This window comes from Quercus robur, chromosome 5 (genome assembly GCF_932294415.1).
Source record: "Quercus robur chromosome 5, dhQueRobu3.1, whole genome shotgun sequence".
NCBI classification, from domain to species: domain Eukaryota; kingdom Viridiplantae; phylum Streptophyta; class Magnoliopsida; order Fagales; family Fagaceae; genus Quercus; species Quercus robur.
Window position 1 is genome coordinate 70,182,342 of NC_065538.1, and position 27,532 is coordinate 70,209,873.

General features: G+C 35.5%; 1 protein-coding gene across 1 annotated transcript; it reads left to right on the forward strand.

Moving 5' to 3' along the window:
* The first annotated feature begins 16,463 nt into the window (after nt 1–16,463).
* LOC126728631 (uncharacterized) lies at nt 16,464–25,669 on the forward strand. Its single transcript, XM_050434426.1, has 6 exons — nt 16,464–16,577; nt 16,952–17,036; nt 17,173–17,587; nt 24,165–24,189; nt 24,601–24,685; nt 24,797–25,669. The coding sequence occupies exons 1-6, from the start codon at nt 16,563–16,565 to the stop codon at nt 25,384–25,386; spliced, it is 1,215 nt and encodes a 404-aa protein (XP_050290383.1). The 5' UTR covers nt 16,464–16,562; the 3' UTR covers nt 25,387–25,669.
* The last annotated feature ends 1,863 nt before the right edge of the window (nt 25,670–27,532 follow it).

A 27,532-nucleotide genomic window follows, 5' to 3' on the forward strand; every position in this document is an offset into this window, starting at 1 on the left:
GCTCCATAAACAACTTGTCGCATATCATTTTTTCTTTTTTTATAAAATAACCACAGTTTAAAACGAAAAAAATATAACACACATGAAATTCTCTGGTTTGTAAAGTAAAAAGTGAAATACTAAATATGGAATAGGTCTTTTATTCCTTTTATATTGATTTATTATTACCTTCACTTTTATTATGTATAAATCACAATATATAAATAATTATGTAAGAAAAATGCATGACAAATTTTATGCTGCTAGACTTGTAGTGGACAAATCTAGCAGCTCGGCCCAACTTGGATGAGATTAGGCTAGGATGGAAGCCTAATACAACTAATTTGTAGAGGTGGATGGTCGAGGTCAACCCTTTAAAATCTTGTAGCCATGATTTGGTAATTAGAGAAAGAAAATTGGCAAGAACGACAGTTTTGGTAAAGAATTATAGTAAGGAAAGAGAAATTCTTATTTAAGTTCTTTCTCGGACTGGCCGAGGAGCATAGTTCTTTAGGAATACACTTCTCGGTTTTACAATAGTTACTTTCTCTCTCTATCTCTCTATTTCTTTTCTCTTCACTTTTTCTGATCGCCCTTCAAGGAGGACTTTCCTTTCTTTATATAGTTGTTTGGCTTGCATCCCAACCTTCTACTTGGATGGCCATAGATCCTACTTTAGATACTTGTCCCATTAGTACCTTGCTGGTGGCGATAAAGTAGGATACAGGTTGTGGGGCATTGTTCAGGGACTATTCTGCCATTAATGTGGCAGACTGAGTTGGTAAAGTGCATTAAATGTGGAGGTGGTGGATGCTTTATCTAGAAACTTCCTCTTACTCTTACTTTCATGTTACTATAATCCTCCTCGGCCTCCAAGCTTAAGGCCTTGGTGGTTGATCTCCAATCTCCCGAGAAGTATTTGTTCCTTGAACGAGTGGTCCTTCTTGGTTTCCCTGACTTGACCATCCTAACTGGATTGGGTAGACCTAGTGAATAGTTCAGCCCAGTTGCACCTCGAATGTATCTCACTTGATGATTCTTTCTCCTCAGGCTCCCTCCTCCGACAAGACTTATTCTGAATATGAATCTTTTGTATCACATTTTTTTTTTTCACTTTATGTTCCACTAATTATGGTATATCATGTGGTTATTTATTTAATTTTTTTTTTTTTACATTTTAAACTTTTGTCATTTTATAAGGAAAATTAAAGAAACTCATGAGAAGTTGTGATTAGTGAAACACAAAAAATGGTACACAGGATTTGCATTCACTTATTATTATTATTTTTATGAAACACTTATTATATAATATGTCCTCTTTCTGATATTATCCCATCACAGAAATAGTTTAACTTTAAGTTGGTTTGGAGGAATATTCTTTTAAAGGCATTTATTTATTTAGAAACCACAACATAACAATTGATAAAACTATCAATGTATACTTTTAGTCATATAACATATTTAGTAAGTAATGTGACTTGTCTAAATAATATATGCGGCTGATTATGGGGATCCTCAAGTCGATTAACAAGAAAATTTTGTCATCCAATGCCACGTAATGGGTGGGAGATCCTAACATTGGATGTCCTTTTTTTTCTTCTCTCATCTTATGAAATCCTAACATTTTGGATGTCATCATCATCAGTCATCACCTACCATAAAGTCCAAATTGTAGCAAAAATTGTGCTACATACTAATAGTAGCTGTAGTTCATCCTATACCTCATGATCAAACTAAAAGCATATTATATTAACTAAATGAATTGCGTGGTTGTTGAATCATAGCTTAGCCTCCCATAAAAAAAAGAAAAAAAGAAAGAAAGAATCATAGCTTAGCCGCATACATTACGAGGTGATTCAGGGAGTCACCCAAAAAAGGGCTGACAGAAAGTCCAAAAAGATTTTGATAAGGTTAGCTTTTACCTTATTTTTTACATGATTTTGATAAGGTTAGCTTTTACATGATTAGTCTTATTGAGACAAGGTGATCTAATCCTGTTTTGGTCGAAATCAAATTGTTCTGTCTAAATGATTACGTGTACTTCTTAAACGTATACATAAAAGTTTATCTTAAACAATCATTTTTCTTTCTGCCAATGATATTAAAAAATAAAAAATAATAATAAAGAGAGAGATATTACCAATATGGCAATATGTACCAATACAAAATAATGGTCACCTGAAAATTTAACATCAACATTTGTAATATTTTATTTTTCATTCGAATTGAATTCTTTATTTAGAAGTGCTATGTTCACAATATTTTCAAAACAATTTTATAATAAATTATAGATGGTAAGTTATTATCGGTTATAATTTGAATTCATAACTTAAATTATTTTTTTATTCACCTATAACAACCAATAATAACCTATTACTTAAAATTTATTGTGAAAATGTTATGAGCGGGTATTGAACTTATGATTATGACTAATGTTTTAAAGCATAGTGTAAATTGTAACCAGATGCTTTTTCATATGTAGACAAAAAATTGTTCGTGGCTGAAGATTAATACCATTTTTATTTTTATTTTTATGTATGTATGGAATATAACCGTTATTAAAGGTGTGGGTGGGAAAAAAAAAAAGCCCTTTTCAGCGGCTGTTATTTGAAAAACAATTATTAAATGGGATGGAGCCCACGGTTTTGGATTCCAAGCCCACGGTTGGGCCGCACACACGAAAACCCAACGTATGGTCGGCCTGGGAAGGCTAATCACTCGGTATCTTGAAAAGGAAAAGGTAGAACCGGAGTGGGACCCCATCCAGTAAGGACCATTGACTGGATGACACGTGTGAAGATAAGCGTTATCGTCATCTACCTAGTCTCCAATGAAATGAAAATGGTATGAGAAAAAAAGTGAGGACGGAAAAAAAAGGTTATTGGTTTCATGTCTTTACGTAAACAGGCTGATGGACCATCTCCAAGAATCCCATAAAGTCAAAGAAATTGGCCTTTAATTATATTATATATTTTTTCTATGATAATAAAGAACGGCAAATGATAACCGATGCTTTAAAGATATTGATTTAGGAGATATTTTTAGAAGCATTTTATTGAGAGAATGATAAAATAATAAATGTTGTTGATAGTTTTTTATATATTTTTTTTATGAAAGTGATGTCAAAATTTTTCTATTATAATTTATTAATAATTACCTTAAAAGCATTTATTAACATGACCCAAAAAAAAAAAAAAAAAAAAAAGGGTCCTCCTATCTTCCCTTTGATCATTCTCACACTAGGGTGTTAACCAAATCGCATGACTGCATCCAAACTAATCAAAATCGCCCACAAAATGGAGTAATCACACCGCACCAACATATATATATTATATTAAATACATATTAGTATGTAGCATGACCCTAATTTAATATTATGCAAAATAAGTGGCTAGTTCAACATTAGTGCATTCCAAGTTCATGTTAGAAACGACTTTGGTTTTGGCTAAATACAAAATCAAAAGTTTAAAATTTAAACCTCATTCACTTCTCCATCTCACACTCTCACTCTTCTTTACCGATACCCTTTCACTTTAAGTTGGCATGACTAGCTTGTATATGGTACATTGTTTTGGAGTTGATGGTTGTTTCTCGTTCAGTATTTTTGGGTTACATGTTATATTTATTTAACAGTTATAATTGTATATGGTTTACTATCACAGATTATTTTGTTGTTTTGTATATATTTGTGGTATTTTTAGTTTACTATTAATCTGTCTTGAAATATATATAGAAAATAAGGAAGTACATATTTTGCTTAAGAGAACAAATTACATTTTTTTTTTAATAGGAAGATGACAAATAAAATAACAAAAAAAGATGTTTTAAATGAAGAGTAAGGGGAATTAAAAAAAAAAAATAGAAGAAGAAGAATAAGGGGAAATTTCATTAAAAAAAAAAAATGAACAAGTGGAATTTGGCATAGAGAAATGTAGAATGTAGAATGTAGATACTATATATTGTCTGTATATAATTACAAAAAGGAAAGAGGACGAACGCACGAATCTCGCAGAACTTTACCAAAAGATCAAAAGCTGATTCTGAAATCGTGAAAGCAAAAGCCATGACAGATTGATAAATTCCGCAAGACAACATACTATCTCAATTATGGTCCCCGGAAGGTAGAGAATGGTGGGAGTTGGATTGTCCAATAAGGAAAATTGAAAATGAAAGTTTGATATATGACTCTTCATATTGTGAATTGACTCTCCTCTCTAGCTACCATCCCATCCCATGGACTTTAAGATGGGGAGGCTCATCTAGGCCTACCAATCATACCAATCGATCTGGAAAATTTTACAGATTTTTGAGTGCTTGCTTTTAGGATTGGGTTCAATTTGTAAGAGTCTAGGTTGTAATCCATCCTCTTGAGTCAATCTTAGGAATCGAATGGTTTGAATATTAGCTCTGGTACCATGTTGAATATGCTAGAATAGATGCGGAAACTTAAGTCGAAGGAAGAAAATCTAAAGGGCTACATCTTTATTATATAAGAGTGTAGTACAAATCCTGTATTATAATGAACTTAACCTGAATATGTACAGTAGACTAAACCCGATACTAACAATATAGTAACTATATTTAATAAAGTTCTAGTATAAGTAGGAGATTTGGCTTGCACACAAAGTTGGATTGGGCTTGGGTCTATACTATTGGACTAATATATATCTAACAATTTAGAAGCAATCCAGATTATAACCATTTTGTCTAAAAATGTTACCATTGTAATTCAAGAAGATTAAAAGAAAAAACAAGTAAGAGATGGCCGACATAACACATATAAGAAACTAATAGTGGATCAACCACACCGCGGGTGTATATCTATGGCACATATAACATTGTCTGTGTACAGGAACAAGTTCATCAATAAAAAATCTAGATTAATAAGACTTAAGGCAGAAAAGAAAAGATCAATTGAAAACTTCAATTATCTACACCTTAAATGCTCGTTCCATGCATATGCAAAGATCTTTTAATTTTCCAATTGGATCATGTTTGTCAAAGGGGTAACACATGATTCTTTGGAGCCAACACTCAGGTTTTTAACGGGGAGTCTAGCCCAGAACTCTTACCAAATGGACTTTGACTACTAATGAGGCTGCCCAAACTCATTCATTCACATAGCCACATAAACAGACCACAAGCATAGTAAAGGGTTGATTCTAGCAAGGCCTGGATTGATTCATTTAGCAGCTTGTGTCATACCATAGTTTGGGATATGGTTACAAAGGCTAAAGAAATGGGTGGTTTAAACATTAAAAAAAAAAAAAAAAAAAAAACACGAGAGCCATGAATACTGTATGCTTATAAATCAAGCTTGAGACTTTGAATGAATCCAGATTCATTATGGGGAAAAGTTTTGAAAAGCAAATATTTTCCACACACCTTCCTCAAGGATAGTCATATAACCCAGTCAGCTTCTCATATTTGGCGAGCTATTCATTTTGGTAGTTGCAATCTGTTTAAAAATATGTATTGGGTTTTTGGAGATGGAATGAATATAAACATGTGGCATGATATTTGGTTTCCCAAGGGCCCTTTAAGAAAATTATTGGAAGGCCCTCTGCAATTTCGGGAAGAAAGCGGTAATGTTGCCACTCTTAGGCAAAGCCCAAACTGGAATTTTGATAGTTTATCAATGCCCATACTGGAACAAATCAAGTCTATTATTCCAGGAATTCTAGTTCCATTTTTTCAAAATACTCAAGTTAAATTAGTTTAGTTAGAAAATAATGGTTTTTGTTCCGCCAGATTTGCTTTTCAATCCACTTATTATCCAAAATCAGAATCTAATCAAGCCAATCAATGGAAATGGATTTGGTAGATTTCATGTCCAAAAAAAATTCAAATTTTCATTTGGAAAGTCCATCATGACTGTCTTCCTACTCGCAAATTTCTATCTCAACATCAACATGGGATTAGCCCCTTTTGCCCTAGATGTAATGAAGTTGAGTCCACAATTCACATACTATGAGGCTGCCCTTGGGCTATTCAATATGGAATTCATTTCTTGGGGTTAGACCCTTAAAATTTTTCTAAGAACCCTTGCAAATTTGGCTTAAGAAAAAAATCTACCCTTCACATTCCTGGTTATGAAAATTAGCCCCCTTGAGACTCTTGTTTGTTTTATCTGTTTGGCAATTATGGTTGTTGAGAAATGAGAGGATTTTTAAAGCTTCTTGTAACTTTGTTCCACATCTAATTCACAAAACCACTCATTTAGCCATTGAATTCTTTTACTCTACATATCCTTTAAAACATCAAAAAATTTATATTACAAAAAACATCTTTTGGCAACCTTCCTTAGAGTTATTTATCACTTTAAACACAAATTGGAGTTCTTTCGGTAATCTAGGTAGAGCTGGTGAAGGGGGTTTCGTGATTTTAATGGGTTTTGTTAAAAGGATTTTCTATCCATCTAGGAACAACTACCAATAACATGGCAAAATTAGAAGCTATTCGTTTTGGTTTAAATCTAGCATGGAATTTGGGGTTTAAACGTATTATACAAATAGATTCTACCTTGGTTATGCAATGGCTAACACATGATGGTGCTTATATGCCACAACTTTATGTTTTAATTAATGATTGTAGGTCCTTTATCACTCGCAAGTGAATCGTCCTTCTTGCTCACATATACTGGGAGGCTAATGGAGTGGCTGATGAACTAGCTAAAAAGGGAAACTTGCAAATGGATAGAATTTTTGTATATGAGTCTTGCTCGAGTTTTTTGTATAAAAAGTATTTCAGGGATGTTTGTCAAATGAACACTCTTAGAAAGTGTTATGTAACAAACTATGTACTTTTCTAAACTGTCTGTTTGAATAAATATAACTTCCCCTTTGTAAAAAAAAAAAAAAAAAAAAAAAAAAAAAAAAAAAAAGAGGTTACCAAAAAAAATTGAAACTCACAAGTAATACACCTATATATTTAGTGAAAAAAAGAAGAAGAAAGTAACACACATATTAATATATATTGATGAATACACTAAAAAATCTATACTTGAATCTACTAAAGAGGTAAGTTTGTTCAAATAAGAAACTTATGTGGTGAAATGGCAACAATACAACAGTAAAATTTGAACAAGGATGTTTTAACAGATCACATCTATGCTGATCCATGTTGATAACATTATAGAAAAATAAGAAAGGAAAAAAAATTAAAAGCATGCAATTGAAATGCAAGGCCTGGCTCAATTGTGTTTAAACCAGTCAATGAAGACAAGCAGAGGGTAAAGCCAAAGGTTTCATATTAAAAATAAAAAGAGAAACACCCAAGCCTTAGGCCTTGTCTGTGACAAGTCGTTTAAAGCTGAACAATTAAAAAAAAAAAAAAAAACACTTGCAGCTAAACGACACGCAGTTTTGGAAAGTATTTTATCAACAATGGTTCGTTTTATATTGAAGGATTTATGACTTGTAGTTGGCGCTTTGTAGCTGATCCGACTATAGTCTTGATCAATAATCCTTGGTTAATTAAGTTAGATGGTTATTAAATATTTAAATTTTAAGTTTTCGTGATCTAAAATTATGTATAAAAAATAAGTTTATTCATTGAATAGTAAATAATATTCTATTTGAAAGAAATTTGACATGTGTGTGTAAGAATATAAAGTTTATGTAATCTAACGGTTAGATTTTCAAAATTCACTTACAATAAAAAGATATACTAGGATTTTAAAGAGCTTTTTTTTTTTTTTTTTTTTTTTTTTTTTTTTAACTAGTTTGGAGAGAAACTTTGTCCATGCCTTATTATAAGCAAGCAAGCAAAAAATTAACAAACAACGAATTTTATGACGCTCTCCATGAAGCCTCGTACGCTCTCCAGGGAAGAAGAAGCAGAGCTAGCCAGGAGTAACAAGAAGGTGAAAGACAGCCATCATGCCGAGTTTAATGAGGGTCCCAGCGACGGCTATCCTCCGCAAAACAACTCCAACCATTGGAACCAGTCTAATGCGTCCTTCAGAGACAAGCTCGTGGGGGAAATCCCTGGAGCGTTTGCCCATGCTTTTGACTTCACGGACCATATGGACGATGAAAGTGACTCGGAAAATGAAGATGAGGATATCAATGAACTCCGCGCAGGTCTGGTAGCCATCAAGCTATCGAAAGATACCAAAAAGCGCTTACGAGAGCGCTGGTGTAAAGCTATCATTGTTAAGCTGGTAGGGCGTTCGGTTAGTTTCGCCTACATGCAGAGTAAATTAAATCACATCTGGAAACCTGAAGGTAGAATGGACGTCGTGGATCTCAGCCACGGATTTTTCCTGATCCGTTTCTTCTCCAAGGACGATTTAAACTCTGTTCTAAAACGAGGACCTTGGTTTTTGGGGGATCATTTCCTCTCTATTAGGCCATGGGAACCGTTTTTCAAGCCTTCCACAGCGAACATATCTCTGGTTGCCGTGTGGATTCGCCTCAATGAGCTGCCCTTTGAACTTTATGAGACGGAAATTCTGAGAGAGATCGGCGAATCCATTGGGAAGGTTCTTAGGATAGATACGCATACTGCCATGGAAGCTAGAGGTAAGTATGCGAGGATGTGTATTCAAATAGATATCAACAAGCCCTTGATTGATACCATTCTCATCGGGCGGTTCGAACAGGCCGTGATCTACGAAGGAATCCAGAAGCTCTGTTTTTCCTGTGGAAGGGTGGGTCACTTGAAGGAAGCGTGCCCATACACAGTCCGAAAGAACAAAGTTTCGGTGGACACGGCGGCGGCTTCTCCGGTTGAGAACGATGGGTCATGCAATGGGCATGAGGAATGTCGTACTGAGTTGCCCAGTACCTCGACTGACAAATCCACGTCGGGTACGAGTGTAGTGGAGGAGGCCTCGTGCCAGTACGGTCCCTGGATGGTTGTTACCAGGAAAAAAGGAGTTGCAAGGGGGAAAAAACAAAATCCCAACATGGCAGGGACCACCAAATCATATGGGAAGTCTGTTAACCAATTCCCGTCCAAGAATTTACGGGCTGAGCAAACAGAGATGGGCTTACGGGCTGAGCAAACAGAGATGGGCTTCAATATGAAGCATTTGGCAGCAAGTAGCTCATCGATGGGCTTTGGCCCACATTTGAAGTCAAACACAAAAGGCAAGCCCATTGCCGCTTGTGTTGGTAAGCCAGAAACTCCACCCGAGTTAGTTTTAAACAAAAAGGAAAAGTCTCACTCAGTGAGAAGCAAAAAGAAACTTGCTAGAAACTTCCCTTCTGGTACTCTCCCTGGGTGCGTTGTCAAAAACCCACTCCAAAGTTTGTCGTCAACACTTACTTCCCTCTCTGCTAGTGCCTCAAAAATCGCCAACCATGGGTCTGAGATGGTTCCTTGTGACACCTTCATGTTCACGGCTACTACTGAAGATGGTGTGGGCACCATTAATGAGGGGGAAGGCGAGGAAAAAGTCTCAGGTCAGCAAAGTCCAGATCATAGCAGGGGCCATGTGCACGACGAGATGGTTCATCTTGAAGGTGAAGGAAGCTTGGGATTTGAAGCTGGGGGCGTGGGTAATTCAGCTAGCTTGCATTCCAGGAATGGGTCTAGTGACGAAAGTGGTGAAGAGGACAGAATGGTCTCCGAGGAAGGGGGTGATGCAAAATCATCCTTTTGAAGGGTACCCCAAAATCGTCCATTACCCCATAATGAAGATCATCATTTGGAACAGCAGGGGCGCTCTGAAGCCCAACTTTCAGAGTCACATTCATGATTTGGTTCAAATCCATGGTCCTGACATTATGGTAATCATGGAGACGAAGCTTGGTGGTGTTAGAGCCAAAGAGATTACAGACAGGCTCCCGTTTGATGGGGCTATTCACACTGAAACGATAGGATACACTGGAGGTCTTTGGCTTTTGTGGAATTCGGACAGAGTGGAAGTGGAAGCATTAGCCAACACAGAGCAGGAAATCCATGTTGAAGTTAAGGTACGCCCTTCTAATCTTACCTGGATTTTTTCCGCAATTTATGCTAGTCCTAGGAGTGAGGAAAGGCATATATTATGGGATAATCTGTCTAAGGTGGCTGAGCTTCATAATAAACCCTGGGTTATGGCTGGTGATTTCAATGAACCTTTAGTTGAGGAGGATAAGTATGGGGGCAGAGGAGTTCATGTTAATCGCTCTTTAGCTTTTAAGGATTGTCTTGATTCTTGTAACATGGTTGATATGGGGTTCTCGGGTCCGAGATACACGTGGTCAAACAAAAGAGATCTTAATAATCTTATTCTTGAGAGAATCGATAGGTTTTTTATGAACCCGGATTGGTGTCTGCTTTTTCCTGATGCAAAAGTCACGCATCTTCCTAGATGTCACTCAGACCATTGCCCGGTTCTTATGGAGTCTCATCCCAATAGGGCCATTCATCTTACTAGACCGTTTAAATTCCAAGAATTCTGGCTCTCTGATATCACCTTTCCTAGTGTGGTGTCTCGGGCCTGGAATGGAGGCAGAGACTTGGCAGAGTGTATCAACACTTTCTCTAGGGATGCGTCGGTATGGAATAAAACTCATTTTGGTAATGTTCACCATAAGAAAAAGAGAGTTATTGCTAGACTATATGGGATTCAGAAAGCGCTGGCTGTCCAACCGAGAAATGATCTCATTACTGTAGAAAAACATCTCCATCAGGAGCTTGAGCTTCTTCTTGATCAGGAGCGTGATCTGTGGGCCCTAAAATCCAGAATTAACTGGATGATTCAGGGCGATCGTAATACATCATTCTATCACGTTTCTACTATTGCAAGAAGGAAGAGAAATCACATTGCAGCAGTTATGGATGATTTGGGGAGTTGGTTGACGGAGGAAAGGGAGGTGATAGAGCATTTTAGAAGAGGGTTTATCAAGTTGTATACCACCTCTCAGGAAAGTGGTCAGTGGGTCCCAAATGTGGGATACCAGTGGCGTGCTCAACTTACTGATGAGGTGAAGTATTCCCTTGAAGAGAGGGTTAGCATTGATGAGATTAAGCATGCTTTATGGTCTATGAAACCTCATAAGGCTCCAGGCCCTGATGGCCTTCATGCGGGGTTCTTCCAACGTTTTTGGCTTACTGTGGGTGACTCAGTCAAGGATGAAGTACTGAAAGTATTTGCTGAAAGGAAAATCCCTGATTACCTCAACAAAACCCATATTGTTCTTATCCCTAAAATGCAAGGGCCTGAAACTATCGCCAACTATAGACCTATCAGCTTATGCAACTCGGTCTATAAGATCATCACTAAAATTATTGTAGCTCGAATCAGGCCTCATCTAGAGAGATTAATTTCACCTCTCCAAGCTGCGTTTGTTCCGGGGAGGAGAGGGGTGGATAATTTTATCATTGTCCAAGAACTAGTCCATTCTATTGGTAGAACCAAAGGGAAAACTGGCCTTATGGCCATCAAGATTGACCTTGAAAAAGCATACGACAAGATTGAATGGAGTTTCATCCGTGAAATGCTTCTGAACTTAAACTTCCCTTGTAGTTTGATTGAGTTAATTATGAGTTGCCTCTCTTCAGTCTCTTCCTCCCTTCTCTTTAATGGGGGCTGCCTGGAGCCTTTTCGGCCTTCAAGAGGCATTAGGCAAGGGGATCCCCTTTCCCCTTATCTCTTTATCATTTGCATGGAGTTTTTGAGCCACTTGATAGAGCTGAAATGTGCGGATAAGAGCTGGAACCCAGTAAAAACCTCTAGGAATGGGTTGCCTTTTTCCCATCTTTTCTTCGCGGATGACTTGGTTCTGTTTGCTCATGCTAACCCGAAGAATTGCTTAGCTATCAGGGAAGTTCTTAATGTTTTTTGTGCTAAGTCGGGCCAGACTATTAGTGCAGCGAAGTCCCGGGTTTATTTCTCTCCAAATGTAGACTCGGAGCAAAGAGAAGCTTTGTCAAATAGTCTCGGCTTTACCCCAACTTCTAATTTGGGAAAGTATTTGGGCTTTCCGCTTAAGCACCCAGGAAATTGTAGGCAAGACTTCTCCTTTGTCCTAGATAGAGTTAAGAAAAAACTCGCGGGCTGGAAAGCTAACCTTTTATCCATGGCGGGTAGAATGGTTCTTATTCAATCCTCCTCATCCACTATTCCTAATTATGTAATGCAGTGCAACTTATTGCCAAGCAAGATCCTAGATGGATTAGACCGGGTGAACAGGAATTTCCTTTGGGGGACCACTGATCAAGCCAAAAGAATGCACTGGGTTAATTGGAGCAAAGTCACCAAACCAAAAAATCAAGGAGGATTGGGTCTTCAAACAGCCAAAGGCAGGAATACAGCCCTTTTGGCTAAACTCAACTGGAGGCTGCATACGGAAGGCAATGCTCCTTGGTCTAAAGTCCTTAAGCTGAAGTATTGCACTAGACAACGCATTAATTCTAGAAATGCAGCTAGACTTGCTTGCTCCCCCACTTGGAGAGGGTTGAGAAAAGGGGAAGAGGTGTTTAAAAAGGGAGTGAAATGGGTGCCCGGCCACAATAGCGAGCTGAATTTCTGGTTTGACTGCTGGTCAGATCTTGGCCCCTTAAGGAATCTCTTACAAGGCCCCCTCCCCCATGGGACTGAAAACTTAAAAGTCAGAGATGTGTGCACTACTAATGGTTGGGAGTGGAGCTCTATTCCTTTCGTTTTTCCCCCGGAAATTAAGGCCTCTGTCCAGGCTGTCCCTACTCCTATCTTTGCGAGAAATGGGGATAAGCTAGCGTGGAAATTCTCCCCTAAAGGGGGTTTTGATACTAGGAGTGCTTACCTCTTAGCTTTGGACTACCAGGACACTTTCACCTTTGATGGCACGTGGATTTGGAAGCTGTCTACCCTTCCAAAAATCCAAATGTTCATGTGGAAGTGCCTTCACCAGGCCATAGGTGTGATAGACTGTTTGGCAGCAAGAGGTATGCAAGTAAATGGCTCCTGCCCGATGTGTCATGAAGCAAATGAATCCATTCTCCATGCACTCCGAGACTGCAATGTGGTTAAACCAACATGGCATCATCTTGGGGCTCAAAGCAACAATCCTAATTTTTTCTTGCAGGGAATCAATGATTGGCTAAATTCCAACACAAAGCCAAAGAGGCTGTCCTCTTCAAATCATCCCCCTTGGAATGTTCTGTTTCCGTTTGCCATATGGCTTATTTGGAATCAACGCAACCAAGCGGTCTTTAAAGGCAAAGGAGCAAATCCGCTTTTGGTCAAGAACATCATCATGCAAGCCACAGAATATACCTTGTGCATCAGTCGGTCTAAAGGAAACCAAGCTAGAATGTTTAGACAAATCAGATGGGAGAAACCAGATACAGGTTGGGTGAAATTAAATACAGATGGGTCGGCTTCAGATCTTTCGAATGCTGCTGGTTGTGGAGGTCTGATAAGGGATGAGCAAGGAAACTGGATTGGAGGTTTTTCGAGACATATTGGAAACACCAACAGTTTTATAGCTGAGGTTTGGGCGCTGCGGGATGGCCTTCAGCTCTGCCACCAGTTGAATCTTCAATCTGTCATGGTTGAATTGGATGCTAGTGCAGTAGTTGCTGCTCTCAATAACCCGGCCTTCGCTAACACTATACTTTCCCCTCTTTTTGACGATTGTAAACATCTGTTAGCTCTCTTTCCTCGGTGCCATATCAGACATATCTTTCGAGAAGCCAACTCGTGCGCGGACAAGCTATCTAGATTAGGCCTCTTTCAATCTATAAATTTTGTTCTTCTGTCTAGTCCGCCTGTGGACTTGATCCCTCTTATTGAGGCAGATAGATGTGGGCTGTATTCGGTCAGATTAGGCACTGATGTTGCCTCTGGCCTTTAGTTGTTTTTCTGTTTAATAAAATTCCAGATTACCAAAAAAAAAAAAAAAAAAAAAAAAAACTATTTATTTTAGAATATTTTAAACTATATAATAATATTTGATTAAAAAAGAACTTAGACTTACACGATATGAATTTCTCATACAATTACTTAAAATAACTTTTGTAGTTTTAGTTTTACTAACTTTTTTATTATTAAATTTTAATTAATTATATTATTGAACTATTTCATTTAATTTACATATAATTATTTATGGACAAAGTTTAGCTACAAAATTAATTGTAGTTTTAGGCTACAAACTTACTTAATATCTTTTTATTGGAAGTGAATTTCGACAAATCCACCATTGAATTACATCTTCTTCTTGTATCCTCCATACTTGCAAAATTTCAAGAAAATTAAAGATCAATAGCTATGTCATCAATAAATTTTTTAAATTGCAAGTTTTTGTAATTTAAAATTATGCACAAAATATAAACTTATAGATCATATAATAAATGATATTCGATTGACACAAAATTTAACATGTGTTTTAAAGGCGTAAAGAACATGTAATTCAACGGTTAGATTTTCAAAATATGTTGTGATATTTATTTTATTGAGTGAGTTTGTAGTTTTAAGCTATAATCAACTTTGTAGCTAAACTTTGTCCATTATTTATTAAGATGTGCATCTTATGGCATAATACTAATAGAAGGAATAATTTATGACAAACGACAATAATGGTAACAGTCCAAACTCTAAATATTTATATTCTAGAATCTTGACTCCAAGTCTCCAACTTTCCACCTAGAACATATCAACACATGCATATGTGATTCCTTATATCAAGTTGACCAAATAAAAATAAATAAAATCAAAGATCCAAATGAGGAATCCTTAAGTTTCAGTACAAAGAGGAGCAGTTTCTAATAAAATTTGAAAAAATAAAAAATAAATAAAAAACAAAAAATAAAAAATAAAAACAAAACAAAGAGGAGCACTAGTATCAAGTGTCCTAAATGCTAAATTTTTAGTATTTAATACACCAAACACCAAAAAACAAACTATATGAGATATCTCAAATGCTAAAATTTTTTACCATTCGTGTTCGTACCATTCTACTAGTAGAACAGCAAAAACCCAAATTGTAAAAATAAAAATCTTATTTTATTCACCTCTTCTCTCTCTCTCTCTCTCTCTCTCTCTCTCTCTCTCTCTCTCTCTCTCTCTCTCTCTCTCTCATCAAACCAACCTTCAACCTCTTGCCACTACAGCTCACCATCTTGCCCAAACCTCTCTCTTCTCTCCCTCTCTCAAGCTATAGCTTCATGGGTCTATTTTGTGGGTTGGTTGGGTTGGAGCCTAATGTGGCTTGACGTGGATAGTGATAACCATATAGAAAGCAGGTTTGATTTTTCTGATTTGGTTTTGGTTGTTGGGATCGGGTTGGTCTTTTGAATTGGGTCTTGCTGTGGTGGTGGGTAGGAGTTGCGGTAGTGGTGATTTTGGGCGGTATAGTTGTTGGTTTTTGGGGGGGGGGGGGTTGTTGTGGCTAGGTTTGGAATGATTTTTGGCGATGGTTTTTGGTTTCATGGTTTTATGGTGTTGATGTGGTGGGTTTGGTTCTGGGTGTTATGTGGTGTTCTAATGTGGTGGTCTTTATGTCTATGGTGGTGGTGGTGATGGAGGGCTGTGAGGGTGATGGATGGTGGTGTTGGGTTTTGTTTTGTTAATTTTTTAATATAGCTGGGATGTTTTTAACAATATTTTTATGTATTGTAATATTAAAATGGAAGATATGACGTAGAGTGTATTGAAAGTGTTATCCTAAAATTGATAAAATAAATTTTTAGTGTATTAAAAAATATGGATCTTAGTTGATGTTCAAGCTCTAAGGCTCCATTTAGAAGTTCATAAGAGAATGGAATAGAATGATCATAAGGGAATGGAATGGAATGGAATGTATTTAAGTAAGGGAAATGAATGGAAAAGAATGGAATTAAGTAATCTTGATTGGATGTTTTAAAATAAAGAAATGGAAAGGAATGAAAATGAATGGAATGTAAGTAATCTTGTTTGGGAGCAACATGGAGGGAATGAAATTGAATCATTTTATGACAATATTACTATTAGACCCCTATTTTAAAATAAAGGGTTGAATATATAGGGGTATTTTGGGAGTTTTAGTAAAAAAATCATTAAATTTAATTCTATTCCCTCCCATTCCTCACAATTTCAGGAGGAATGAAAATTTGAGGTTTTAAGGAAATAGAGAGGAATGAGTGTTTCCTTTTACCCATTTCATTCAATTCCATTAAAACTCCCAAACAAGGGAAGGGAAGGGAAGAATATTCTAAAATTATTATTTTTATTTCTTTCCATTCCATTCCATTCACTACTCCCAAACGAGGCCTAAGAGTGCATGAACATAATAATTGCAGTTGACAATACTATGAACGGTGTCATATAGGTTATTATTAATTTCCTGGATAAGGTAGAAAAATTGGAAGGTGAGTTAGGTCATGGCAGCACATGCAAAGATAGATCGGAGAATTAACAATTACAAATAAAATAACGACAAGTTCTTTAATCCTTATGATAGACCATGAAATTCAATTAAAAACTCCACGTGTGTACATTCCATTGGGCTAGACGTACAATATATGACATTTTACATCTTATTAGTGGTTTGGCATAATAAATACGTACTCTTTGTGTTCACTAACTCTTGTGGCCTCTTCATACTTGAACTTGATTTCTCAATCAAGCAGTGCTAGCCCCTTCAGTACTTTTGGTTGAGTTTGAGATCTCAATTCAAAGCTATAGAGCCATGGTGGAGGAAATGGTTTGTCAATTTTATAATTGATAATTTAAATAAATAAATTCATCATCTCTTAATAACTTAAACTTTTAGAAGAATCGTTAATATAACATAGTATCAAAACAAGAGATCCTGAATTAATTCAATCCCCTATATCCTCCTTACCTCCCATTTATTCATACGTGAAGGGCAAATGTTAGATTAAATGAATAAATTTTGCATTTCATTCTTTCACTTCCCATTCATTTTTCATGTCACAACCATGATACTGTTTTTCTGATTCTTCTGTCGGCAAAATCTCCAAGTTTCTCTCTTTTGCTAATAATTGTTCTTTGGCTTTTTATATTTTTGGCTTAAATATGATAAACATATATACAAAATTTCTTTACTTTTAATAGAGGACAACATTGATGGTGATCGAGGTCGACCTTGAATGTAGTCGCTGCTACAAGAAGATCAAGAAAGTGCTTTGTAAAATCCCTCGTGAGTCTCTCTTTCTCAAGTTCAATTGAGTGTATATATGAATGTACAAGTTTGTGTTTTTATGTGGCTAAAAAAAAAAAAAAAAAAAAAAAAACTGAGTTATATATTATGTGTCGGTAATTTTTGTGTACAAAAGAAATACAAGACCAGGTATACAACGAGAAGGAAAACTTGGTGTTAATCAAAGTGGTATGTTGCTCTGCTGAAAAGATAAAGCAAAAGATAATTTACAAGGGTGGTGATACCATTAAGAACATTGAGATCAGAGAGATTAAGAAGTCCAAGCCAACTAAGGAGAACCCAAAACTGGATTCAAAGCCTCTTCTTGGACCGGTTGGATTTGGGACCTGTTGTTGTACGGAATGTGTTCAGGGTCGTAGTGAGGGGCCATGCCATTGTGGCCAATGTAGGCCACCCCGATGTGACTGTGGCAGCTGCCATGGAAGGCCAAATTGTGAAAGTTTTAGTCGTGGGTGTACAAGGAGTTGTAATGTGAATCAAAATCAATTTGATCACTTCAGTCCTGAGCCTTCCCCTTTATGCACCATCATGTAATTGGAATTTGCATGCATGGTGATTGATGATGATCATCATGTTCTAGTTGCCTACTTGTAAGAAAAAAAATAAAAATATGTGATCTAGTTGCCTATGTCACATGGTCCAGCTGAGTTTGTATTTTCTTTTGTTGGTTTCTAGGATTTACAAAAAAAGAAAAAAAAAAAAAAAGAGATTAATAAGGATATATATGTATGGGTTTGATTAATCAATGTCTTTGGGGGACAAAATGGTTATTCATTTTAATGTTACTTGAGTTGAAATAATTTTTAAAATAATGAAAACCTCCTATTATTAATCATTCACCCTCTCTACTGCCTTCTTTTGACTTCTCGTCTTAACTAATTTTAATGAGTTCTTCAATGTTAAGAGTATTTATAGTGAAGATGTTAAAAAAAATTAAGTTTTAGTAATTCAAAAGTTGTATTTTAACATTTCATTTTGTAATACACTCAATTTCAAAGGTTGTATTTTTTTCCATTTTATTTGAATATTTTTTTTTATTCTTACTTTCTCATCTTTCTCTATTATCTTATTTTCCATCTCTCACTCTCCTATGCTAGCCACCATCACCATCGATTAAAAAATATATATTCACAAACAAGAACCCAACAACCCACCACCACCACTGGGAAAAATAACATAAAACTTCAACCCACAAACAATAACCCAACCACCCACAAACCACTGATAGCAACCACCACCACTAATGGGGAAAAAAAAAGAAGCATAAAACCTCAAACCTCAAACCACAGCCCGATCCCAACCCAAACCCACGGATCATTGAACCCACACCAATGACCCACTACTACCACCAGCACCACTAGCAACAAAACTACCCACCACTGCCACCATCATCGACAAAAGATAAAAGACTGAAGAGAAGGTGTAAGAGTGCTAAGAGAGGTGAGAGTGAAGACTAAGAGAGAGGCTCAACTAGAGAAAAAAAAGAAAGAAGTAAGAAGAAAGAAAGAAAGAAGAGAAAATATATAATAATGAAAGAGCAGAGAGAAACTAAATAAAATTTGTTTTTTATACAACTTTGTTGCTATAGTAAACTGTTAAAAGATGATAGTTTAATGTAGCAAGTTGCCAAACTTTTTAGCTTGACAACCATTGATAATGCATGTATTTTGGTCGTTGAGTGGTAAAAATAGCTTTTTGGGGGCTTTACCTACTGTGACTCTTAAGGGTCATAGATGGTTGCAGGGGTTGGCTCTAGGCATTAGGCCACTTAGGCCACCTAGGGCCCACTTAGTAGTGGGAGGTCCCAAATGTGAGGGTAAAAAATGATTTCTAAGAAGACCCAAAAATTTTAGAAGAATCACTTTTTTTTTTTTAATAAAAAAGATATATTACTTTTGCATTTTTCCTCCACTTTTAAAAAGACCCCAAAAATTGAATAATAGTAAAGATAATATAAATTTAAATAGATTGCTCTTATAAGTAAATGTGTCACCAATCATAAGAAGTAATTTAAATAGGAAAATACTTGAAATACTATAAATTTGACTACATAGCATTTACAAATTAATGTGACTATACTGAATATAATTGATGGACTACAACAATCTAATAAATGCATATATGAATTCATTTTTGTGATTGATGAAATATTTTTGTAAGCTTTATATTGTAAAATTTATAGTATTATTCCCTAGCATTGTTCATTCAATTACTTGTCTATTATTTTCTTGAAGTGTCATCAATGACATTCATTATTACATCAATTTATAAGTTTTTTTTTTTTTTTTTTTTTTTTTTTTTTTTTTTGTAGTAAAATTTGTTATACCTTTAACATTTTCCCAAAACTAATAATAATAATAATAATAATAATAATTGTGGGGGTAAAAGTTCACTAGTCAACGTTGGGCCATAGTACCTGTACTAGGCCCAACCACAATAAGAAGCGAAGACACGGGCGGAGGACCCCCCAGCCCAATCATGTTGGGCCGGGCTTGCTTAGGGGCGTCCGAGGAGGAGTACCTCCTCGGACGCACCAAATGGGAGTCCGATTCACTCTCTTTACATGGCGAAAGGTCATCCAATATCAAGGAAGAGTGCTTGACGTTCGCGCGGGGGGGGGGGGGCAACCACAACTGCCGCATTAAATGCCAAGGAGCAACTTTTCCAGCCGCATTAATGTGGAAAGGACAGGAGAATAGGATTATCTTGGCCAGTGCAACTCACAGAAAAGAAGGAGGATGTCCTATGGGACAGGCACTCAAGTAGAGGCCCAGATGATTAACAAGTGTAGGGTCATTATCGTAGAAAGGATGCTATATAAGAGAAGAAAATCCCCATGGTCAGGGTATCGCAAGCAAGAGGAAGAAAAACAGAGAAAAAGAGAAAGGAGTTGGAGGAAAAAAGCAGAAGATACAGCCCCACAGACTGTTATCCCAAAAGCTTAGAAGAATATCCCCACGTCCAACTGGTTGCATGGTTTGTTCGTAACTACGTTCACGCTGTCAAGACCTAGTTCTGTAACCTACTCTTTACAAATTCATTGTTGAGGGACTTTTGGGCCAGAATCGCTCGCCTGTTGGGCCTGAGCCCCGAAAACCGCCCCTACAATAATAATAATAGTCATTTTAAAAAGTAAGCTTATTTATTTTTTAATAAAAACTTATGATGATATTATTTTAAGTGACAAAAAAAAAAAAAAAAAAACCATTTAAAGCTATAGCCTTAAGCCTCCAAATTTATTGGGCCGGCACTGAATGGCTACATACACAAATTTAAAGTGTGGTAGATGGTGCACATTCTTTGGCCGAAAGATATTAGCCACCATGCTTAATAAATTTTAAATATATGTCACACAATTAGTCAGACGTCAATCAATTTCTTTGCACGTTTGTTGTAAAGGACAGACCTTTACTAATATATATATATATATATATTAGCCAATTTACTCTTTGAACTTACTAAATGTGTCAAATTGAAATTTTTGTTAGTCTAATATTTAAATTGACTAATGTTAATATGACACACACATGAACAAAAAATTACTAAACACAATTGCAACTGATTAAAAGAGAGAGAGAGAGAGAGCGAAATTAAGGAGAGAGAGGATCTCTTAATTGAATTGTTGTGTCACTGAACTCCATGGTCTTGTCATTTATCTCACCATTTGACTACAACAATAATAACAACTATGACCTTGTGCTGGTTGTGTGAGCGGGTGGAAGGATTGGGGAGGATGAGTTCAATAGATTGGCGACAAGAGAGTTTAGTTGTTCGGCTCGTGTGTCATCACCAGCGTTGTTGTCGGTAGCTCTATTGGTGGTGTCATTGGTGATTCTCTGCCCAAAACCTTAAACCTTTTTTTTTTTTATTGTTCATTATTCATTTATTTTGCTTTGAATATTGTCATAGTTTTGAAACTCAAATTGTTCAAAGAACTAGAAAAAAGAGAGGTTTAAGGTTTTTTAGGTCAGAAGTTCAACCGAGGTTGAACCATGAAAATTTTTTTTTTTTAATTCACTAAAACATAAAATAAATATAATAGTTAGTGTATTTAGGACACAACAAGCTAACCTGCCTAAATACTTAATTAGTGTGTCAAATAGAATTTGGCGTGTGTGGCTCGGTTTGAGTGCCTTCAAATATATTTTATCAAAGTTTTATTTATTTATTTATTTTTTATACTTATTCTTTGATTATACTAGAATTGTATTTGTTATAATTTTATTTGTCATTGCATCTATTTACAAACTTGTTGTACATCAAATGGATGTAAAAACTACTTTTCTAAATGGTGATTTAGAAGAAGAAATATATATGGAACAACTGAAGGGTCATGTTGTTCTTGGACAAGAACACAAAGTTTGTAAATTAGTTAAATCTTTATCTAGTTTATAATAAGCACCTAAACAATGGCATGAGAAATTTGATAATGTTATGTTTACACATGGATATGTGATTAATGGTGTGGATAAATGCATATATAGCAAGTTTAATAATAATGAAGGTGTCATTATACATTTATATGTTGATGACTTGCTTATATTTGGTACTAGCCTTGAAATTGTGCTTAATGCTAAATGTTTTCCTGCCTCTAACTTTGATATGAAAGATTTGGGTGAGGCAAATGTAATGTTGGGCATCAAGATCCTCAAGGATAATGATTGCATTACACTATCACAATCTCATTATGTAGAGAAAATTCTTAAAAATTTTAAACTCTTTGATATGTTACCTATGTCTACTCCATTTGACTCAAAGGTGCACTTGATTAAAAATCGTGGTGATAGTTTCCCACAAGATAAATATGCACAAATTATTGGTAGTTTAATGTTTTTGATAAATTGAACTTGTCCTGATATTGCATATGTTGTAGGTAGATTGATTAGGTATATTCATGATCCTAGTATGGAGCATTGAGATGAAATATCTAGATTGTTGAGATATTTAGAGGGTACTTGTGATTTTGGTTTTTCATATTGTGGTTATCCTAATATAAGTCTATTGGGGATCTGCTTATTTTGCTGAAACTGAAATTTTTTTGCAGAAAGTACTGTAGATAAATATGAAAGTTAACTGAAATAATACAGTAGGACCCATAAATAGTAGCAAAAATAAATTGAATAGTAAAATAAGTTGGCAAAAATAATTTTTACCAAACTGACACTATATTAGAAAAATATTGTATTGCTAATTGGAAATCTGATATAGATAGATAAAGCCCACTAATGGATATGTATTTACACTAACTGGAGGGGTTGTCTCTTGGAAGTCATCCAAGTAGACTTGTATAGCGAGATCCACCATGTAATCAAAGTTAGTAGCCTTGGAAAAGGTTGGGTCTAAAGCCGAGTGGCTTAGAAGCTTATTAATTGATATATCATTGCATACTAATTATCTATTGCCTTTGTATGCATGTACTGTGATTGCTAGGCTGCATTAGCACATGCTAAGAATAAAATCTATAATAGGAAAAGTTAACATATCTGATTGATACATAATATTGTGAGGTAGCTTATCAATAATGGTGTAATGTCCTAGATTAGCCAATACGGTTGCTCATTCTCTAGCAAAATGGCCAATCATTTAATTGTTTTTTTGTTCTTTTGATCTTGGCTGCTGTCTCCAGTTTTTGCCCCTGTTGTGTGGGATGAAGCTGGCAGCTAGTTGTAATTTTGGCTCTTCATCTTTTTTAATAGAGAGTTTTCATTCATCCCAAAAAAAAAAAAAAAAAAAATCACAAGTTTCAGTACTTTTTCAAATGCATTTTGGGTTGACTAGGTATTTGGGCAGGTCTGCATTCCACCCAGTCCATCTCTTAGGCGATTTTGAAGCCTGGCCTTCAAACTTGATGGCAATATTTGGCCCTAGGCCCAGTCCAACCACTCTTTGCATAAAATGTTTTTTTTTTTTGCTAATCTTGCATAAAATGTTTTTGTGCATTAACTTCCTCGTACATTTCATATTTCCATTTTTTCCGAAGAGACATTTTAGCTTAAAATGTGAAAGTTTATATATGAAAATCCAAGTCCCCTAAATTATTTCTTGAATATTAGATTTAAAAAAAAAATCAACTTTGATTTAAGGCAAGTAAGGCCACCACTGATCAAACCCGAGCATAGCATTTTCAATTTGTTTTTTGATAATTACATTTAAAAAAAAAAAAAAAAGTTAAAAATTGGTGTCTTACATTTTAAACGGTATGTTTTAAGGACTGTTTGAAATTAGATCCTATAGTTTTAAATTAAACATTGAATTTTAAGACGGTTACAAATTACATATTATAATTGTGATAAATCGGGTAACGGGAGGTTTTGGTACTTTGATGCTAAAATATACTAACATATACCATTTGAGAGACCTTATGCTAATGTTTAACACGTGCATGAGTCAAATTGCACCCGACCAAATTAACAATGAACAAACCAAACTAATAATGGTTCCTTAATAATGTAGGAAGGTTGGAAAAAGGTGAAGTGGGTCAATCAAGGCCGGCACATGCAAATAATAATTGTAGGGTCAGCAATCACAAATAAAGGTGAAAGAATTTTGCTAACAACACAACTTTTAACACAATTTGTTATATGATGAGTTATGATTAATAAAAGTAAGTCAATGAATTAGGTAGAAACACAATCTTATCCATCACAATTCGTTATATAGCGAGAATTCAAGGTAAAACCACACTTTGCAAATAAAATAACAATAATGGGTCCAGACTCTAGACTTTAGATCATAATATTTAATTAAAAATGCCCCACGTGTCGCTCTCTCTTGCATGTGTTTGTTTCTTTAAATAAAGAAGAAGTTCCACGTGTCTACATCCCATTGGGCTAGACGAAGACATATGATGTTTACGATTGGGTCAAGACGTACGACATATGACGTTTTAAATCTTCTTTTATTGTTTTAAGTAAAAAAATGGTCTTCTTAAGGTGTGGTTTGGCATGATAAATATGTACTCATTGTGCTCCTCATACTTGAAGTCTTGTACTCTTTTCTCTTCAAAAAAAAAAAAAGTCTTGTACTCTTTTTTTTTTTTTTTTTTTTTTTTTTTTTGGAGAATCAAGTCTTGTACTTGATTTCTCAATTTGAGATCTGAATTCAAAGCTATAGAGCCATGACGGGGGAAAAGGTTTGTCAATTTTGAAACGTTAGATTAAATGAGTAAATTTATTATTTTTTTTATATTTTAAATTTTTTTAAAAAGCGTTAATATAATACTGTACCTTTTTTTTTTTTTTTTTTAATATAATACTGTACCTGTTTCCACCTTAAATCTTATTTAAAATTTTCACTTGTTAGACTGGGATCTCACTCAATTGCAGCTAAAGAGAGTATCAGATTAAATTAATAAATTCGCACTTCATTCACACGCGCAATCATTAATTTTTCATGTCAGAACTTGATACTGTTTGTTCTGATTCTTCTGCCGACAAAATCTCCAAGTTTCTCTTTCGGCTCATAATTGCTCTTGGGGGCTTTTTCTATTTTCTATTTTTGCTTAAATATGGATAACATGCTCACAATTTCTCTACTATTATAGAAAACAACAATTATGTGGATCAAGGTCGACCTTCAATGCCATCGCTGCCGCAAGAAGATCAAGGAAGTGCTCTGTAAATTCCCTCGTGAGTCCCTAGCTCTTTTCTTAAGTAAACGATAGTTATCTAATACATACGTTGTTATGTGGCTAAAAAAGAAAACTGAGTTATTATACATATACGTGTTGTGAACAAGAGAAATACAAGACCAGGTGTACGACGAGAAGGGAAACTATGTGGTAATAAAAGTGGTATGTTGCTGTCCTGAAAAGGTAAAGCAAAAGATAATTTGCAAGGGTGGTGATACCATTAAGAGCATCGAGATTAGAGAGATTGAGAAGACGACCAAGCCAGCTGAGAAAGAGAAGCCACCAGAAAAAGAGAAGCCACCTGAGAAGGAGAAGAATCCACCACAAAAGAAAGACCCTGAACCGGTTTCAAAGCTTACTCTTGGACCGGTTTGTGTGCCTGTACGGCCGTGTGGATGTGGGACTTGTTGTCCGAAATGCTGTGGGCGTCGTGGTGGGGGGCCATGCCTTTGTGGTCATGGTACTAAGCGATGGCCTCATGCTAAACCGGTTCCTGTACCTGCAGTGCCGGCTTGCCCGGTTGGGTTTGGGACGTGTTGTACGGAATGCTATGAGGGTCGTGATGGAGGGCCATGCCATTATGGTCATGGTAGGCCACCCCCATGTTATGATGGCTGCTATTATGGAAGGCCCGTTTATGATAGTTATGGTGGCGGGTATAGATGTGAAGAAACTTCCTCTGGATGCACCATCATGTAGTTTTTAGAGTTTGCAAGCACGCATGATGGTAATGGTAATCATGTTCTAGTTGCCTACTTGCAGGAAAATAAATAATGTTCTAGTTGCCTTTGTTATCACATGGTCCGGCTGGTTTTTTTTTTAATTGTCTGTCTGGGTTAAAAGAAGAAGATTAATCAGGATGTGTATATATGGGTTGTTTAATAAATGTGGTTGAGGCCAAATGGATGTTCATTTTAGTGTTACTCTACTTGAGTTGTAATGATTTTTTAAATATTAAAATACTTCTATCAATCATTCCCTATCCAATGTGTAATGCCTACTTTTGATTTCCCTTGTTAATTAATTTTATTGAGTTCTTCCTGTTAAGGGTTATAGATGATTGCTGCAGGGCCCTAGGCATTAGGCAGCCTAGGCACCCCTGCCACAAAAAATGTTAGGAGTAAAAAATAAATTGTGGTTAAGTCTTTGGAAAAAAAAATTCACACTTATATTTATTTAGATAAGATTAGAGTAGAATTTCAATATTTAAAAAAAAAAATCATATAGAAAAATATTATAAATTTTACTATATAAAATTTACAAATTAATATGACAATTAATGAATATAATTGGTAGACTTCAACAACCTAATAAATGTATATTTGAATTATTTTTTGTAATTGGTAATACATTTTTGTAAGCCTTATATTGTAAAATTTATAGAATCGTTCATTCAAATACTCGTTTATTATTTTCTTAAACTGTCACCAATTAGTCACATTTATTACTATTTCAATTTTTAAGTTATTTATAGTAATATTCGTTATACTTTTATCATTTTCATAAAACCAAAAAAAATAAAAATAATTGTCATATTAAAATATAAAAAGTAAGAATAATGGATTTTTTTTAATAAAAAAAATTCATGAAGTAAAATACAAGTTAAATTTTATTTTAAATGATAAAAAAAAAAAAAAAAAAAAAAAAAAAAAAAAAAAAAAAAAGCTATCATCTTAAGCCTCCAAATTTGCTAGGCCAGCCCTAAATGGCTGCATATGCAAATTTCAAAGTATGGTAGTTGGTGCACGTTCTTTGGCCAAAAGATATTAGCCACTAAACATAATAAATTTTATATACATCTCACACAATTGGTTGGATGTCAATCAATCAGTCTCTTTCGTGAAGAAACTTCCTCTGGATGCACCAGCATGTAATTGGGAATTTGAATGCATGCATGATGATGATAATGGTGATCATGTTCTAGTTGCCTACTTGCAAGTAAAAAAAATATGTTCTAGACTCTAATTGCCTATGGCTATATATGGACCGGTTGGATTTGGGACCCTGTTGTTGTACGGAATGTGTTCAAGGTCGTAGTGAGGGGTCATGCCATTGTGGCCAATGTAGGCCACCCCGATGTGACTGTGCAGCTGCCATGGAAGGCCAAATTGTGAAAGTTTTAGTCGCGGGTGTAGAAGGAGTTGTAATGTGAATCAAAATCAATTTGATCACTTCAGTCCTGAACCTTCCCCTTTATGCACCATCATGTAATTGAAATTTGCATGCATGGTGATTGATGATGATCATCATGTTCAAGTTGCCTACTTGCAAGAAAACAAAAAAAAAAAAGTGATCTCTAGTTGCCTATGTCACATGGTCCAGCTGAGTTTTGTATTTTCTTTTGTTGGTTTCTAGGATTTACCCAAAAAAAAGGGGGGGGGGGGGGGGGGAGAGAGAGAGAGAGAGAGAGGGGGCGGTGGTGGGTTTGATTAGTCAATGTCTTTGGGGGACAAAATGGTTGTTCATTTTAATGTTACTTGAGTTGTAATGATTTTTAAAATAATGAAAAGCTCCTATTATTAGTCATTCACCCTCTACTGCCTACTTTTGACTCCTCGTTTTAACTAATTTTAATGAGTTCTTCAATGTTAAGAGTATTTATAGTGAAGATGCTAAAAAATTAAGTTTTAGTAACTCAAAAGTTGTATTTTAACAACCCACTTTGTAATACACTCAATATCAAAGGTTGTATTTTTTTCCATTTTATTTGAATATTCTTTTTTTTTTTTTTTTATTCTTACTCTCTCATCTTTCTCTATTATCTTATTTTCCATCTCTCTCTCTTCTATGCTAGCCACCATCACCATCGATTAAAAAAAAAATATATATATATATATATATTCAC